The 20,079-nt window shown below is 31.3% G+C and overlaps 3 protein-coding genes across 6 annotated transcripts; 2 read left to right on the forward strand and 1 right to left on the reverse strand.

Moving 5' to 3' along the window:
* The first annotated feature begins 129 nt into the window (after positions 1-129).
* Positions 130-4,715, forward strand: LOC131850759 (small ribosomal subunit protein mS22). Its single transcript, XM_059201113.1, has 7 exons — positions 130-334; positions 532-761; positions 1,716-1,840; positions 2,647-2,704; positions 3,133-3,341; positions 3,676-3,856; positions 4,393-4,715. Exons 1-7 carry the CDS (start codon positions 214-216, stop codon positions 4,612-4,614), a joined length of 1,146 nt encoding a protein of 381 aa, XP_059057096.1. The 5' UTR covers positions 130-213; the 3' UTR covers positions 4,615-4,715.
* A 176-nt stretch (positions 4,716-4,891) lies between these two features.
* On the forward strand, positions 4,892-8,683 carry LOC131850760 (MORN repeat-containing protein 3-like). The gene is made up of 5 exons (XM_059201114.1): positions 4,892-5,037; positions 5,650-5,713; positions 6,210-6,457; positions 7,253-7,440; positions 7,767-8,683. Exons 1-5 carry the CDS (start codon positions 4,893-4,895, stop codon positions 7,875-7,877), a joined length of 756 nt encoding a protein of 251 aa, XP_059057097.1. The 5' UTR covers position 4,892; the 3' UTR covers positions 7,878-8,683.
* A 1,664-nt stretch (positions 8,684-10,347) lies between these two features.
* On the reverse strand, positions 10,348-15,514 carry LOC131850686 (calcium release-activated calcium channel protein 1). Of its 4 annotated transcripts, none has more exons than XM_059200998.1 (4): positions 15,239-15,514; positions 14,202-14,288; positions 12,344-12,493; positions 10,348-11,983 (listed from the first exon to the last, which is right to left on the reverse strand). In XM_059200998.1, the coding sequence occupies exons 3-4, from the start codon at positions 12,479-12,481 to the stop codon at positions 11,453-11,455; spliced, it is 669 nt and encodes a 222-aa protein (XP_059056981.1). In that variant the 5' UTR covers positions 12,482-12,493; positions 14,202-14,288; positions 15,239-15,514; the 3' UTR covers positions 10,348-11,452. The 4 variants fall into 4 exon arrangements, with proteins under 4 accessions (XP_059056981.1, XP_059056979.1, XP_059056980.1 ...); XM_059200996.1 differs by lacking the exon at positions 15,239-15,514 and adding an exon at positions 15,135-15,223; XM_059200997.1 differs by lacking the exon at positions 14,202-14,288.
* Between the last annotated feature and the right edge of the window lie 4,565 nt (positions 15,515-20,079).

A 20,079-nucleotide genomic window follows, 5' to 3' on the forward strand; every position in this document is an offset into this window, starting at 1 on the left:
AGAACGTAAAACGAAACGTAATTTAGATTGACGTCGAATGAAGAATTCACTGACAGCGTACGTCACTTTACTTGTTTGACTTCTGTCTATACCTACCCGCAGCATTATGTTGCTTACCTAACCTATTTTTATTTTCATGTTTTATTTTTAATACAACTCTATTAAAAAAATACAACTTATATTATTAGTCCAGGTCTATTCCAACCTTTTCAAATGTTTCTCATTTTTAGGAAAATATCCCAAAGTAATGTTAAACATGTTGTCGCCAAGAATTATGAAAATCAAGTCTTTATATTATCGTCCAGGAAATTGAGTATTGTTCCGTCTGTATATGGTAAGTTGTAATTTTTATCTGTCCACTAATGAATTATAAGAATTAATTTAGTCTAGGACCATCTTGATCAAACGAGTATATTCAACGTTTTGATTAAAAAGTTAGTCGGGCACTCCAAAAATATATCCTAAAAATATCTATCTATGCTAGTGGTACTGATTTATAGTATATTGTATTACTTTGATGTGTAAATACAGATGGAGAGAAAGATCCAGCACCTAAATTCTTTTCAACAAATGTGCAAGTACTGTTGAAACGATTGACACGACCGGATTTCGCCAAAGTATTTAGAAAAAGAAAAAACCATGATATGCCCATACTTCGCACACCCACCTACAAGTTTTTAACAAATGAAGAGCTGGAAGCAGAGATTGTAAAGGCTAATAATAAAGCAGAAAAATTGTTACAAATGCCACCTGTTGTGAAGGTACATAGTTTTTATAAAATATAAGTTTCAAAGTCATAAATAATTTAATGGGTACATAATATGTATTATTTTCAATTTATACATTAATGAATCCCAAATTGTTGTAAAGTTTTCAATAGATAGAATAAATAATTGCTGTTTAGTAATTAGGCCTCTTTGTCTTATTTATTATTATTATTATTATATATTTTTATCATACATTATACATAATTTATATAATTATGTTGTAACTGTATTTTCTATGAGAGAGACAATAAAGAGTTTAATTGTTTAACTTTCTGTGTGAAATTTTTGCTAATGTGTTGCTTTTGGCTTTAACAAACATTGTTATTTTCTTAATGAATGGTCATATAAATCTGCCTGTCCTTATGGTATATGCTGGCAGGGTAATATTACTTATTACTAGTGGAGGATGATAGAATAAGAAATAAAGTGAACTGACCTAAGTTGACTTATTGTACCAAATTCATCTGGAATTAACACCTAGGATTTTCGGAGATAGTTCTCCATTATTAATATTTCTCTACCATCCATAATTGGATTAATGCACATATTTATTTACCATTTCAAAATCAGTTAAAATATTTTATGTAAAATATGTTTGTATATCAGTGTAGAGTATCTATATATATATATATATGTATCAGTATAGAGAGATTATGATTAAATACTATGAGGGAAGTTACCTCTGAACTTGCCTCACATTAACAGAGTAACTATAGTGGTGCCCAAGTAAACAACATAGTATTATTGATTAACAAAATATATTTAATACAATACATAATAATATAGATAAGTTACATCAATATGACGACAGACAAGATGACACACACTCTTATTTCAAATATACTTCGTCTGCAATACCAGCCAGTCTAGTCATCGATTGCCAACCTCATTCTAACAAATGCTAATTTTTTGATACATTAGGTGATTAAATTAATTAATTCCTTACAGACAAACCAACCAATTAATGATGTATTGTCTGAAGATCCAGCACTAGTTGGTTATGACACAGCAAAGTATCTATTTACAGATATCACATTTGGTGTTGCCAATGAGCACAGAATTATTGTAGAAAGGTACATTTAAATTTATTTACAGATACATTGTACATAGTAATAGAAGATGTCCTAAATATTTCATTAATTAAATTATAGAATGACAAATAAGCTGAACTTGATGTCAATGATTTTGACTTTAATGTAAGTTACTTAGTGTAAGTAATATATATTTTTATGTATCAGGTACATAAATAAGGGTGATTATTAGGCATCTTCTTTTTTCTTCTATGGAAATTAGTCATTATTTTTACAACCATTTATGCCAGCATCACATATGAGAGGCACACACTAGAGACAGAAAGTACATCCAAACATCAAATAATTTTAGTATTTTTATGGTGTAGACCATATACTTATATAATACTTAGTATCATTTATCAATGACAGTTGACAATCTGTCTTTCCAGAATATTTCAGAATATGGAAACTGTCAGTGCTAGTTACCACTTGGTGCCACTCATAAAAAGTACTTTTTTATGTAATTAGAATAGCAACCAGCAAATGCCCTCCAAAGTTAAGCAAAGCCAATGGCACCGTCAGGCACCATCACACTTGTGATACCACTTATACATTGCCATTACAGAGGTTTTCCTGCATCTTGTCCCGTAATTTTACTACATTACAACCAAAACACTGCTTACAAAATAAGCTGCTTGCCAGCTGAAATACATTACTTATAGACAACTTTACACTCTGTCTCTGGTAATGTACCTGTAGTCTGTGAAAATACAACATATGGTACCTTATTTCATAGTTTGGCTATTTGATACTTTGTTCTGTAATGTTTTTAATATTATTTAACCTAATAAAAATAAACATTACAGGGATCCTGATGGCATACTTCGCAGCTGTGATTATGACTTACGAAAAAGGTTGAATCAGGTAAATGTTTTATATTTTACATTTACATTTTATAAATTTGAATAGGAGCACTGTCTATAAATTAATTACTTTATAAAAATATTCCACATCCTATTTTTTTTGACCTCCATATCATAAGTACTTATGTTGCAGGTCAAATTGTCAAAATAATTTTTGGAATTTGCATTTGTGCAAGCTAATCTCAGTAACAAATTGACCCAATTAAATGCGGTTTATACTTATATAGGTGCCCTAATAAATTATCTTTAATATTTTGTTTGGTTCATCATTCATCAATTGGTTCACGAATATAAAAATAATACCTATTCTTGTTCCGATTGCTTGGCAATATGGAGTTTGCATCGTGCGACGAATCGAACCCAAAAAAAACAGCGTGCTAAAATGCTAGACTGCCAAGACAGTCGTCTAAGAAACATCTATCTTTCCAGGTTTACTTTCCAATTCAAGGACGTAAAATAAGAGAGCCACAGATGTTTACTGATACTGAGAAACTGAACAGTCTGCTCGAAAGACAGGAGTACGAGTTTATATTAGATAGAGCCTGTTTACAATATGAACCAGATGAATTTTCATACCAGAAAGTCACAAGTATTACATACCAACATGTTGATATGAATACTAATTACAGCTTATTAAGGTATTTTTTTTTCATATATCCACACTATTGTTATCATTTTAATTATAATAATAATCCTGGACAATTCACACAGTACCATCCAGTCCAAGCTAAGCAGAGCTTGTGTTATGAGTACTAGAGAACTGATAGATATACTTAGATTTTTTTTGTAAATACACACATAATGTACAGAGTATACCCAGATCAATACAAGAAAATATACTCATGAACACAAATATTTGTACTGTATAAGGAATAGAATCAGCGACCATCAAAAGCATAGTGGTTTCTTAATCGCCAGACCGTGTTAAGATAGATTTAATAAATAAATCTGATCTATTTTTCAATTCCTCAGGTCCACAAGACACTTTGGTCCTATGACATTCTACTTGACGTGGCATTCTAATATTGATAATCTCATGCTGGAGTTACTACAATCGGGGGCAATCAGAGAAGCAGTTTTACTAGTAGCATTACGACATGAGATTCTAACTGATATAACCAATGGCGATAAGTTACAAGCTATTGTACAACAGGTAAGTTATCACAATTAAAGTAGATAGTTTGTTTTTTATATTGGCTCTACATGTAATCGCAACGCTACAGGCGACATCTTTTTAAACTTTATTAATATTATGGATCTTTAAATTTTTCGCTAATAGTTCCAATTTTGTGTTTTGTTACGTAGATATATTAGATTCTATGTGACGTTATGAAGTTTAATACCTTCGCATCCCACACTTGATGATGCCTCGTTCAGAGTCGAAGCAGGTGTATCAATATGGGTATAAATCCAATAATGGGGAGGCTGGTCATTAATAGAGAAGGTTACGCTTCCAGTGGTGACGATAGGTTTTCACACTGTATAATCGAGGTCTCACACATGTTAATATTAGCGAAAGTAAAAAATAACATAAATCCATTACGTATCACAACAACCCTAGTTCTCAATGATATATATGTGAACACTACGAACATCTTTGTGTATGTTGTGATTTCAGTTACCAGTTTTTTGAGAAAATTGTTACCTCACGTGTAACCTCATTTATTTCATTTATAACCTACATTTCAGATCCTACCGACGCCAGTGCAATTAACAAAGCCAGAATGTCTCACAGAAGAAGACATTCAGTTGGACAACAAGTGTGTGGAGTGCATAGAGAAATACGTCTTGACCAATTCTGCTATGAAGAGTCAGCATGAGCTGGCACTGCAAGGTTTCAGAGAATACTATCAGCATCTGATCGAGTTAAGCCGGGGCTTACAAATAGCCCACGGGAAAGCCTCAAATTAAATAAATGTTAATAGATTTGTTTCAGGGACTAAAATTAAAACTCGTCCTATTAAATATTATAAGTAGAATAATAAATTAATCATAATAAATACGTTGTTATCAATTTTTTCCCATTGAAGGCCGTCGGTTTTGATAAAACGATTATGTGATGAAAAATCTTCGCAAAAAAGGTCGTATAATATTTTTAATAAACGTTGTGTCACTTGCCAACCTGACATTTATTTTATTATATATGCATGTATATATACCTATATTTTAGAATTATATAAAAAAGAATAATGCCATTTTATCGGAAGCCGCGGAGTTTTACACCGCATTCATTAGTGGCGGAGAAGAAGGCAATTAAAAATGGTGTCCATCATGCCATATTTACATCTAGATTTGATAAGTATGTTGGTGATTGGAATAATGATTTAAAACAAGGTATGATATGGTTATCTCTCTCTTATAATTGTTATAGCAGTGTGGAAATAACATAATTCTCAATAAAGTTGTGTAGTTTAAAATATAGCTATAAGATGCGGTGTTCAGGTGATCAAATCGTTGCGATGTAGATGAAATGAAATGAAATTTTATTGATCCAAGAAAGATATAATGCATATGAGATTTGTTCATGCTTCACCATGCGTCGCACAAGTAATAGTCCGATTTTCGTTCGGAAGGAACGCATTGCACAAACTTTAAAAATTAGCAAACTTGACCGTTTTTTGTAAATATTTATAAATTATATATAATCCCAACAGGACAATAAATACCTACTATACGCAAATATTATTATCACTTTACAACTGTAAAGGTGGGTATTTGTGTATGCACCAGGGGTAGCAAGCAATGGTCTGTGTGAAAGTAAACAGGTATTACATTCTATGTACGTACGAGTTCCTTTTCCGGTTTACATCTCGCTTATCACCACCGTTGGAACTCGACAAATGCTACAGTGACTTACTGGCGGGCCGTATGCTTAACCGCAACTTTTGGTATAAAAGGTAATTATGAATTTTAAATAATTAATGACGTTTTTAAATAAATTTTCAGGAAAAGGTCTGTTCCTGACCTATAACGGTAGATTGTATGAAGGAGACTGGTATAAAGGTTTCAGGTAAGAAAATATGCGAAGACTATGATGCCAACCATTATAATTATATTATCGATACAATTAATATAATTAGATCACTATTATTATTTTTGCTGAATAGAACCTACATATAGTCTAACCAGAGGGAACTGAGATTTAATATAAAGTTTAATCCATTTGTTTTCCATTCCCAAATCCATTTGTCCACTGGGTTTTGACTCTTGTACGTACGTACGTATATGTACATATCACTGTATAACTATAATATTAATATGCAGCTTTTTTACATACTGTATTCAGGTTTGAAAGTTGCAGATATGGCAGTAAAATTATTGCACGTAAGGAGGTGTTAGTTAGTCCTTGTTATACTAGTTAATAAGCAATTCTTAAAGGATACTTATTTGAGGTCAGTTAGTTTCTTGCATTATCAACGTAGCAAGTTCATTAGGAATTAACCAAAGGAACAGCGTGGAGGTCTATCTGATAGGATGCCTGATTATTTTAACCATGTCTTTATTAGACACGGTTATGGGACTCTTAGCAATACTCAAACAAATGGCACATTGAGCCTGGAGTACCGTGGCGAATGGGTTCGAGGCAAGCCCGAAGGCATCGGGTGGAGGTATTATGCAAATGGAGACGTATATTTCGGACACTGGAAGAGAGGAATGCACCATGGATATGGTAAAATGTGGTATGGTAACGGTACCTACTATGTTGGATATTGGAACATGCACAAGAAGAAAGGTCTGGGCATGTTTGTTCAAGGTAACAGAGTGGGTTCATATAAAAATAAGTTCTCTACGTGTACAATATACGAATACGGATATAATAATAATATGTGTGTGGCTAAAAGAACAAAGAAAGGCCGAAAAACAGATTGATGGACTGTATGAAAGATAATATGGCAAGAAAAGTAGTCAAATCAATGGAAGATAAAAACATTACGCTGACCCTAAATGAATGGGAGAAGCAGATGATGACGTTCTCTACGGGTCTGTACTGCGTCTGTAGTACAATTAAGATGTAGATAAATAGGATTCTTTATTATAATTATAGTAATACTTAATAAGGAATATAAAACGAACGATTACATATGTATAATGCTGAATCATGTCGCTAACCAAACTGTTCTACTGAAACAATGATATAGTAAATAGTTTTACTAAGTAATATTCTCTTATCTGTGGTTTTGTCAATAACCACAAAATGATATTCGTTATGTTATTAGCATACGACACCATTTAGCATTATGCAGCGATTTATGAATATAAATTCCCTATTTTCTCGTAGTTTCATACTGTGAACATATGTAATTTTACTTTAGAAGATCTGTTTTATTCTTCTTCTACTTAAATTTATAAACATAATGCTTGTGAATTTTTTGGTATCAAGATAATCTCAAATCGCCACTAAATAAACTATACACTTGCCACCGAGTGTGCTTAGTTTTCAATTTGTTTAATTTACTACTTTGGATAAATTGATATATAAGTACCTATACATTTCTTTTGATTTATTTATTACTCTTAGATAATACCTACTCAATGCATATTTCAATAGTCAACAGTAACCGTTACGAAGGCCACTGGGAGAAAAATGTCAAGAGTGGGCTCGGACGTTTTTACCATATGCACACAGGCCAGCTGCAGGAGGGATGCTGGGTGAATGATGTGTGCGTAAAGTCTAAAATGTCCGACATCATAACGAGGCAGTTCTGTGACTTACCGACAGAATGTCCCATACCGCCGGTAATGTATTGTGGTGAATCCATTTAAAAACATGTTTTTATACATTTTTTAAATAAAACTTTAATGCACAAATTCAAAAAAAGGTGCACATGACGTACTTAACTCCTTGAGACATTTTCTCCCAGTCAACCTAGAGCAAAGAAAGATTCATGTGGACGGTGCTTAAGTTACCTATGTAAATGAAAAGATACTTAGTATCTGAGTACCTAAATACACATAGGGCTGCATATGCTGCACATTGTGTACATATAATCCATAATAAATAAATATACATATATTACTTGATATCTTCCGTTTTAAAGAGTTTATGTATTTGTCAATTTTAGGAGGAGTTACGGGATTCCAGTGAAATTTTGGAAAAAAGTAAATTGTGGCTCTCTCAGAAGATTGGTAATATAGATAAACAACTGCAATATTGTATTGACCAAATGTATTAAATTTACAATGAATAACAGATCATTATGTATAAATAGACAGGGTACATACTATAAATCTACAGGCTGACTTATAACGAATAGGGATCAAAGAAAATAGATGAAATTTTTTCTATAGAATTTAAACTTATAGCATTATCAAGTTAGTATTGTAGTAGTATGTAAAAACTACTTCTATGATATCATAGAAAGAGTTTATATTACTCTACGACAGTTATCAAACAGAATTCAAGAATCTATTTTATGCAGTTTCGATCCCGTCTCGTCATATCAGGTTATTGTTATATATAAAAATTTTACTATACATTTTTCGTATCATACATAAAATCTTATCCTAAACATTATATTAAACATTACATGTCATTATTATATCACAGAGTACTTATTTTATTAAGTAACGTACACAGTCAATATCTTATTATTGCTCGTTAATATTACGATAATGGGATTGATTATGACAGACAAATTGCATACTAAACATAAAAACATAAACTTCATTATTATATACGAAATTTCATTATTGTTCCGACTTTGCAAAAGATTGTGCTATATATAAATCTACGTTCCTATTTACATTTATCATTTATGTTACCTGTTGCATTTTGTTTATATCAGTATATTTGAATGTAATTAAATTTACAATCCATAACGTATATTCTTCTATAACTAAGTACCTATTAATATATCTTCTATATTATATTATATTACATATTATACGTAATAATATGAGCATAATTTTTCGCTGCCGAGCAACTGAAGACTAATGTATTCAGTTCAACTATTGCTTTATGCTCTTGTTATATTTTTAATGTATAATAATTACATTTTACAGATTTTCATTAAATTCAATATAATATTTAAGTAGGTATACTAAAAAATCGGTATTATTTTCAATGTCAAAATGCAACAAAATAGTTGTATATAATAAATTGGCGGAAAATGTCTAAATTTACTGTCTATGGAGAAGTCTATTAAAGAAGTTTATTCTCGAACAATATTCAAATTTCAATAAGGATAATAATAATATTAATATATTTATAACTGATCGAAGCTTAAACTACGGTATATATACCGTAGTTTAAGCTTTTATATAAATAACACATGTAGACACTGAAATTTATTTATATCAGAGATTCATTTGTCATGCTTATATTATAGTATGGTGTTCTACAATAATTATCTTAGAATATATTACTAAAACAAGTTGACCATTGACGTCAGATTTAGCTATGATAGATAAAACTATATTAACTGATAAGCTACCTATTGCTGTTTTGTAAACGGTGGCAAAATTATTTATGTTCACATAAAGAAAATACACTTAATTTGTACAATATTTAATGTACACAGGAGACAGATATAGACAAACAAAACGCGCACCGAACAGTAAGCGGTAAAGGCATGAATCGCACTATGCACAACACAGATCATGTTATCATGTGACACCCATGATAGTAGTGGCATGAGTAGGCATGCCATTCCAAAGGGCTAATGTCATGCATATTAGTCTGTAGTTTCAATTTATAAACGCACTACTCTACAATAGAAACGCAGCTTACAATGCAAACTGCATACCTAATGAAATAGATGAGACGACTTTTTACAGATTTCGATATATGAAACAGTCACTTTTTTTGTACATTTCCTTGTTCCATGTATCTGTCGCTGAGTAGCTTTAAAGATACAGTGTAAATTTTAATATAAATGATATGACATCAAATTGCTGGCTACGCAGACAACGCCTTAAATCTTACAAATAGCAATACGTGTTGATACCACGGATGTCAAAAGGTATTTTGTCATGTACGTGATGTTTATCTCCATAGACGATGGTTACACTCAGCCTATCTTAGCCTAGTGGTATCAATCAATTAGACAATCCGGTTCATATACAAAAACTGATGATTGTCTCTATTTAAATCTGTTGATATATATCCTCCAGGATCTTGACAAGATTAATTCATAAAACGCAACTTATCTAAACTAAATCGGACGTCCATATCGTCTTATCACTAAGAACTCTCCGTGTAAACAGGGCACTGTACGAAATGGGAAAATGTCCATTAATTGGCACTTATGAGATAACATGATAAGTACAGTTTTATCGGATAAGTACTTACGCATAAAATATATGATTGTTTACATAGGAAAAAATGTAGTATCGCATCTATGGCAGAGTAATAACGAAAAATATAAGATGTTTATTAATTTATTTATGTTACATATGTTTTTATATTAAACCAGGTCGCTAGAATGTTTCGTTATTTAATGACTTGTCAATGCCTATGTACACTCCAAATTGTAATATCGGACCTAAACACAACACACAGCAGGCCTGTTGGAAATTGTTAACATCAAATAAATATGTGACATGTTAGAAAGTGACTGTATGTCTGTTCTGCTTATACAGTTTAGTCTTATAATCTATGAAGTTGTCTCTATACTTGCTCTGTACCATATAGCTCTTATGGTGATGTACTATGTGTATCTTTTTATAATAAAAATCGCATTATTAAAAAGCTATCCTTGTATGTATTAATTGACTCTAGTAGGTTATGAAGCCCAGGGCACTGTCTCAGCCTAAATATAAAATAATTCTCGTTGTTACGAAGCTATTATTACTAGCATGTGAACCGAAGAACTTGAGTAACAATCGGCATAATGTCCGGAGCCGACCCCGACTCAAGTGCAAGCTTAAATTCTACATCATTACCAAAACTGTAAGGTAGTCTAGATTACCATAATTGGAAATTCGCTATGGATACACGAAATATCTATGTGAATGTGTAGAATATGAAGACAGATGCAAGTATGTTCTTTCAATACACTGTTCTTCGTATCCTTATGTCAGATGTGAGAGTGTTATTATTAGTGTAGTTGGTCGTTGCTTAAAAACATTACGAACCACTGCTCCATACTGGTTTATGTAAATTACTTAAAATATATTATTTTGTCACGACTCTACTACACGAACTGAATAACGTGAACAGTAAAAAATTAATGTGAATAACAATTTACTTTATCTTTCCACAACCCGATATCACAATTTGTAATGACATATTCAATATCGACACCTCTTGGATGGGCAGATCATAATGAAATTAGCATAATACAATCCAATATTATTGATGAAATTTATCATAATCACAAATGGTATAATTTTACTACGGGGTTATTAATCGTAAGAGATACATTTGGTTGCAAATCTCTGTCTATATTCAAAGAAAACGTCAAAAAGTTTGTTTATAAACAATTTATAAAAATGTAGGCACTTATGAGTTTTATATTAGATTTATGATTATTATTATGACATTACCATAAATCCAATATGGCTATGTGACTATATGATGACCAAATGTTCATAATGTACTAATATCACTCATATTGTCTGTCAATGAATCGTCTAAATCAGTCTGTAATAGTAACAAACAGGCACAGCCATTTTTACTTCATCAGCTCAATTTTTTAATATAACTTATAATAGTAATAATCCAAGTAAGACGTCGTTATTTGAGCCACAGATACGACACTAAAAGCTACAGTAACATTCCGAAAAAAAAAACATGAATAAACATTAATCAGACAATACGACTCTGATCTAACAATGTTAGATTGTTCATTCTCGAGTCCTGATCACCCATTTCGATCTGTTCCTTTAACAATTCCAACTCCTTTATCCCGGTCACTGTTACTTCGTATTTATGTGTCGCTAAGGACATATAAAAGTGTATTGCAAACGCTAAGAACACAATCATAACAGGTATTAGCACCACGCAGGCCGACCACGCGGCAGTTGCGCTCAGATCATAAAACTTCACCCAGCAAAGTATAGCTATTTCTATGAGAAAAAGTATAAGCCCTAGAAGTGTTGAGAAGGCCCATGCGATTTCTATGTACCAATGTAATCGTTCGTGGGGTGATTCGTGGACGAGAGAGATGCTGTGGAGATTACCGACTGCTTCTATGTTGGGCAGAATGCATGTGCTTATCATGAGAGCGAGCATATGCACGGCGACGAGAAGAGTCGTGCATACAGTAAAGGCAACTAACATTTCGGTGGGCACGGCGGTGGCATTTGGTGGATTAAGCTGCACTTCAACCATGGCTACCTGTAGACAAGTCAAAGTAAATTGGTAAGGAGAGAAAGTAAAATATTACTAACTAGTAACCACACAATTAAAGTCAGTAAAATCAGCTTTAGTTTATATATTGTCAGAATCAGTTACAATAAGTACCTACTAAGTACTACTAACGTATACTTGATATACCCCTGGCCCTACTGCAAAAGAAAAATATCTCAAATTCTAGACTCTGTTACTATATGGCGTACTCTTATTTTATGGCGTTTAACTATATAAGATTTTTTTTATACACAACTAATTTCTAATGTAAGAAGATTTCTGGTTTCCTTTGCCTTGTTTTTAAATACTATAAAAATAACATAAAAAGTCTTAAATTATAATAATTACCATTGCAAATCCCGAAAGTAACGCCGAAGTCTTGCTGGATGCTTTCAACTTGGCGCGGCTGAGCTGCAACTTGCGCCAGGAGAGATATGCTGGCGTGTGCAGCCCCTCGGCCGACTGGATCGGCGTCTCGCCCGACATCAGGCACTTGTGCTGGAAACGTGTCGAAATAACAGTAACAAACTATGAAACGTTAATCCAAAATACATCTATATACATATAATAAAAATGTATTTCACTCACTGACTATGGTACATAGAACAAAATTATCGGAAAACTTATAATTGGAGAATTTTACAAAATCACAGAACCCGAAAATATTTTTTCTGTTTGTCTATGAGTTTATGCGCGCTAATCTTATAATGGTATGCTTTACCTAAAATTTTGTTTGTTTTATTAATTTACAAACTTTTCTGTTCATGAACTCATTTGAACAAAACAAACAAATTGTAGGTCAAAATCCAGACGGATAAGAAGTCAAGGCTTAGCTAGTATATAATAAGGAGTTTATATTCATATTATAACTATGAATTCCTTTTCCTATTTGAATATCACATAAAACTATACAAATAATATTAAAGTATCTGTTTGTAATTTCAAATTAATAGCTGTTCACTAAATGCATGTGAGAGTAGAAACGGCAATTACATAAAAGAAATAATTTTTAATATTTTCGCCTGCTTTTTCTTGGTAATAATGGAAATGGCTTTTCAGATGTTGATCAGAACTTCACTAGCAGCTAACTAATGTTATAAGTAACTCATGCTATTTTATTTTAATAATAAAAAAAGTTTAGCTCTACACGGACAAAGTCTTAGCTACTGTTATATAATTGTATAGCACTCATAATTTTTGTTATTTTACTCAATATAATCATAAAGTTTCTTACAATAATGAAATTTTCTCACACAATTTATATGATGCAAAATTTTAACTTACTACACAACACTGAAACACTGAATGCTGCAAAGACTTAAACACTAAACATTAAATTGGTTCTTGTATGGCAATCCCTTTAAATAAACCCAATATAAGGGACCATCCCAAGACTAGATGATGTATACAACCACAAATGTATTGCAGGGTCAAAAGAAGTATGAGCTTAATATTAAGTCATCATATAAGGACCCTTTTGTATGGTAATGTCCCAAACATTCTAAAAAATTGCCTATATTGAATGGTTTATTTGGAGACTTTCTCCTTGCCTATGTAGAGTAATTACCGTAAAGGGAAACTCCATGTGATCATGAGAGCACCAACTAATGCAGAATCATTGTAAATTTATGGGTGTATGTTAGTATATTATGCCTATTAGTACAGAATAGTGACATGCAGATAAATTGTGTGTGCACTTAATAAGGTTAAAATGAAAAAATGTGTATATCTACTTGGTGATATCCAAGACTGAAATTGAACTTAATATGTTTAGTGAACCCTGTAGACATATGTCTAAGCATTCCCGGCTGACTCTTGTTAGCAATTAATGTGAAATATTAGTGTGTATTATCAGTGAATAATGTATATATATATATATAAAATATAAAAAAAAATATAATTATAAAATCTAATTAAATCATATTTATGGATAAATTATAATAATGTAGCTAACATTATTATGACTCTTATATACCTCCATGGAAGCTATAATTGTAACAAGCACACAAGATAAGGTAAGAGTGCTAATACTAATATTGTGGAATTAAACATGATTAATCAGATAGTAGATACTAATACTTCAAATATTTGAACCAAGCGCTGGATTAAAGCAATCTGTAATTTAATTTTTATAGTATGTTTCAAATGTGATATGAATGGACAGCATATGAAACCCATTGCCCTGCGACCATTACTTGTAACTCACTGTTTGCTATAATAGATGAGACGAGTCTCCCGCAGTTCAATTACAAAGCCAAATTGGATGATTTTGTAAGGTCTGTCATCAATACAGCTATAGTGAAGAGAACAAAATGAAGGTAATTAAAAAATATGTGCAAATATAATCTGAATAATACAGATTTAAAAAAAAGCAATAAAATTTCTATTAAAAAAAATAATTAAAGCTAGAATGTGTAATAATTTGTTGCTTCATGTAATTTTATATTTGTATACCAAAATAAAATATAATTATTTTATTTTGGTATACAGTTGAGTATAATTACAATAGTTTAAGACATTTATATATTGGGTTTAAATAATTTAAATAGTAAGTTGTGGCATACTGTATTTAACAAAATTTAATAACAATTATTATTAAAAGTAATCACATAACACTAAAGAAATATACTCACAACAGAACCAACAATAATTCAATTCTAATTTATTAACAATTATTGTGATACCTTAGCACTTTTAAAAGTCTTGTAAAAAACAACATCTCTATTCTACATGCAATGACAAATTAATATTCAACAAAGATTGTGACTGCTTAACATGATAACAATTCGTGAAGTAGGTCAAGAATCTGTAATGTTGGAAAAGGAAAAAAGTAGTTTTCATTCTGCTATAGAATTATTATCTTCATGAACACAGTCCATAAAATTTAGTGTGTAATAAGACTATATAGGTTAGTCGATGTTTTCAATAATGTTCAAAAAGAAAAGGTGCATTAAAAATATCATTCATAAAATGAAAAGGTAATGTCAAACAATAATTATGCAGGTGTTTTGTGTCGTATTAATTATACCTAATTACGAAAATAACATCAAGCAGCATGAACACAAAATTGAATAATTAAACCTGATTATCAAAGTGTACAAACTGGTATACAAAAAATATATACTGCAAGTTAGATTACCTTACTCAGTTTTGGACACCAATTATTATGTTGATTGTAACGACCGCCTGAGTTTATGCAGTGGCAATTATTTCCAACAGTACTGGCTGACCAAACCGACATACCTAGACAATTTGCACGATAGTCCTTGGTTTGTTCGACGACGAGGTCAATAAGCCGTCAATTTTTTCACTAGATCTCCATGTTTTGTGTTGTACTAACGACGACGTAGGAAGCTTAAATATATTTACGATGTAAATGAACAAAATCGAATATATTCTCAAATACAAAAATTACTTTACTTGTATGCCATTGTTTTTAAACACAATAAAATACAAGAAAAATTATTAGAATGAAAAAAATATGAATGAAATGAAAGATGTTAGACGGTCCTAACATTGACATTTTGACTGACTGCGCACAATAGTAATGTCATTCACGATCATTCTATCAAAGGACAACGGTCAGTAAGACCACAGAATGTATAAGTATTCCATAGACAAATAGAATAAATTTGAAACCCTGAAGCCAGAGGGTATATTTCGAAACTAAGACAAGTTACTAAAAAAAATTACTGTTTATCCTTATTTCACTATAATTTAAATGAATTTTATAAATATTATGTGAAATTTATAAATACTATATAGGAAGTTATAAATTAAGAATTTGCCCACCTATTAATTTACTTATAATTACATCGTTCTGGAGATATATCGATATTTGCCTATTTTGTAAGAGCTTTATGCTAATCGGTGTTGTTTACAATCTTTCTATATCTTCTACAGGTCTTTTAACTCTCCTGTAAATAAATAATTACACTAAATTAATTCCCATTACTGTATAGTTACGTTTGGTATATATCCGAACGTCCAAGTAAAAGGGATAGAAATATATAACCACCTCATTTTTGTAACGGTACTGCGTCTGTACGGGAGTGTCCAACTGTTGTTTGGCGAACTGGCGAATGAGGATGATAAGCGAGTGACAAGTGGACGATTTGTTCGCATAGTGTATAATGTAGGTCGGACTGAAGTAGTTTGTTTTGGTTAATTATTAATATTACTTGTGAATTGTCAAGTACGTGAACGATCGTACAGCTTATCCTGTGCTAAATTTCATGTCGGAAACGAAGATACTGTGACAGTAAACAGTTTGTTCTCAACATTCAGTGATAAGTTACTTTGAAGCGTCACGATGGCTGAGGCTGCAGGTGCTACTAGCACCAATCCCAATGCTGAGATCGTCCGAGGGCAAGTGTTTGAAGTTGGCCCTCGTTACACTAACTTGCAGTATATAGGAGAAGGAGCTTACGGCATGGTTGTGTGAGTATTCACCAGTAGACCTTGAATAGATTCTATAAACAGTACATTTATAATAGAAATATGACATTATAAAATGCAATTTCATTATAAATGTATCTACATACAAGAATCCAGATGACTGGTTTCGCTTGCTGGTAGCATTATTGTAACAATTTTTTTTTACTGATACTCATTAGGTAGATATAAATATAGTAACAATATATTTAATGAAGACTACCCTACACTATGTTCTGTACAAGTATGAAAATGTATTTCATATTCCTACATTGATCAATTTACATACAGAAATGATGAACTTGGAACTTATTATATGTATAGCCCAGGTTCCGAGATATATTGTACTTAAACTAACTTATTTATCTACAATCTGGAAGATTTTGTTTATATTAATCTCAGTCCCCAAGTGAGATGCAACTAACATTTCTGTTTATTTATTGTTATTTAATAATTATAAGCAATATTAATGTGTCAAGTTCTTTTATTAATATTTTCCTCAAGTTTGTTTTTGACAAATGTCTTTCACACCTATTTTATTATTATATTATATATTTTCATAAGAATACAATATTAATAATACTTGTGTTATTATTATCAATCAATTACAATATAAAACATTTCCTGACATCTTTTAAAATAAGTACTTAAGCTTTATTTCATTAATCCTATTTCTTTTATTAATAAAGACTCATCAACTGCTTCCTTTGCAGTATTTTGCATGCATAAGATGTTTTTTTACCCTATATGATATCAATACTAGTCAAATATAATTTTAATTGAGTATTATTAGTTGTTGGAAATCTGTATATTATACAGAGACTCACTGAAGATGCAATTGTTAATTACGTAAATATATTTATAATTTCCTTGTACTAGACCATTTATAATAATATTATATAATAATTATTTTTACCACAAATAAATTTTAACAAATTGCCAAGTTCATTCTGTGACATACATACATTTAAAAAAATTTATTGAAATTAAGTCCTAATCATCTAACATATTCCATTGTACATATGTACCACTAATGTGTATTTGCAGAAAATATAAAAAAAAAATAGGATAAAATAGAAAAAGAAGAAAAAAGATACCCCATTGTGTAAAGTTGATTAAGTAAGTAAAATTAGATCTCAAATTAGGAAGAGATTTAAAAAAAAACCAGTCGGACCAGGAACTAATTGATTCACGAGCACTGCCACAATAGCAACTAATTATATATATAGTATAACATACATCTGTATATAAATAAACATTGTTATAATGTAATTAATTCCATAAATATATCAGTGTGAAAGAAATACTTTCAACCATAATTATCATAACAGGTAAAGGAAAACCAGGTTAATGCTATACTGTGGCAAGCAGACTCTTGACTACACTATTATAAAATCATTGATTTATTAATGACCTCAATATAAACTCACAACTTTGTTTGGTACATGTATAATTATTTAAGATGATTTATAAAATATGTACAGGTGTGAGAAGAAATTGTCTACATTGTCTATTGACCCACATTGATGCATTATTTAAAGCTTTGCCCGGCATATACATATTTTGCATATTCATTATTAGAAAAAAAAAATATTTTCTTATGTCAAAGTAGACTATATTTTTTCATCCTATACCACCTATACTATTCAGCATGTTTCATGATGATTGTTAGACCCATAAAAGCCAAGAGGTAATTTTGAAATAAGTTTGTGTAATTAATACACAACCTCACTTTGACATTTACAATATTAGAATTTCATTAACAAAAACTTTTCAGTAGGTAACAGTTGTCAATGGGCATTCGTATCGTTTGATAGACATTACCTATATTTATATTGCAAACGGGGCATATAAATTGCGAAAATATCTTCGGATATTGGACGTGGATATGAGGACGGACATCGGATACGCATATTCGTTGACATTTACAGGCATCCATCTCGTATACATTCCGGTCACGTAGCGTCTCATCCCCTACACATATAATCTTCCCATAGCGAGATCTATTGTTTTCCTAATATAGGTATTATTAATAATAGCTATATGTTTTTGTTATCGTGTAGATTCGCCGTACCACCAACCTCAACATAGGTCGGTAATTATTAGAACTTTTTTTATTTATGTATCGCCTCGGGATGCTTTATTGTAACGTACACCAGCGTAGGTACCTGGATTATTTCTTTTTATGTGATTTTGCAAAAAAGGTTTCAATTATTAACCAACCTTAAAAATGAAGTTGTTCTTTTTCGTGTTTATTCTTGTCCTCATCACGCTAATTTTATCATAATTAAAGTTGGTTTGTTTTTGTGGAACAATACAGAATAGTTTATCACTGAGTACTAAGATGGTATGATATTGCAGTTTTGCGTCAGAGATTAGAAATTAAAACAGTGAGTAATATGTTCATTCCAAGAAAAGTAAAATAATAATTAATATTCGTTTCTTCTGTAGGTAAAAACTATCCGGTAAAATATTATTTTTTAAATAGATATATGAAAATTTGCTAACACTGTGAAAGTTGAGTCATCAGTTTGATTGATTGATCCTTGGGATACGGACGTTATCTTTTTTCCTGTGATAATTTTTAAGAATCCAAGTGGATGCTTTTATTGCATAAGGAATAATGTAGATTATATATGATACATTATACTGAGCCCATGTAATTAATATGTAGTTAGTTACATTGGTTAGATCAATTTCTGCTTTGATGTAATGGTAAATATTAACAGTAAACTACTTACCTACTTTTAACATTTAGATACTGTAGCCATTATTTCACAGAGTCATCATATCTTTATTTATTATAACCTAATATTTTCTGCGAGTAACATATGTAGTTAATCCATATAAAAACAGATATTCAGTGCCATCTGCACTCGTACGGTGAAGCTGTAAAGGCCAGGTGCGGCCAATAAAATGCATTAGAATAGTTCGCAAAAAAAATGTATAAAAGTTCGAATTCTGTGAGGATCGAACATGCAATCAGGCATATGAGGCTGTTGGGATAGCTGAAGTAAATATAAATCTATGTAGGTATATATAGATACTCAAATTGTTATAATATCTTTATTGTGTTTTATTAGGAGTTATTTATTATGAATTTTGACTGTTTATTGGTAAGATGAAACATATATCATACTAGTCCAATGTGTTGTGTCGCAAATGTATCCTTTGCACAAATATGATTATAGTTGATATGCGAATTTGACGTCACAATGTCCTTCTCCCGATGACAAAAACCTTTGCTTAATCTTATTTTTATCTCATTGTTAGTCAAATGATTAAATTATAAGATAATTGTTAAGATTCTATGTCATTTCAGATATATATTATAGAGACACTCGACTCAAAATATGTAGCATACGTCACGTAGATTAAAATTAGCTTTGAATTTTAGGACTAAAGCTCTTCCGATCGATCCCCCGCCCAAATCAAACGGGGATCGCAATAGCGGTGCCCTCAGACAAACGTCGTATCCGTCAGGCGGGAGATGTATCCTTCAGCCACTCCATAAGTCATTTCGCGTTTTAATGTGCCATCTGCACTATCGTCCGGTGAAGCTGTAAAGGCAGTAAGCTGCGGCAAACAGCTATAGAGTAGGGCGAAAAATTTTTTTTAATAATATCTGTCTTCACACTTTACCTATCGGA

Source organism: Achroia grisella, unplaced genomic scaffold (assembly GCF_030625045.1).
Source record: "Achroia grisella isolate CSIRO2021 unplaced genomic scaffold, CSIRO_AGI_Agris_v1 utg779, whole genome shotgun sequence".
In the NCBI taxonomy this organism is placed as follows: Eukaryota; Metazoa; Arthropoda; class Insecta; order Lepidoptera; family Pyralidae; genus Achroia; species Achroia grisella.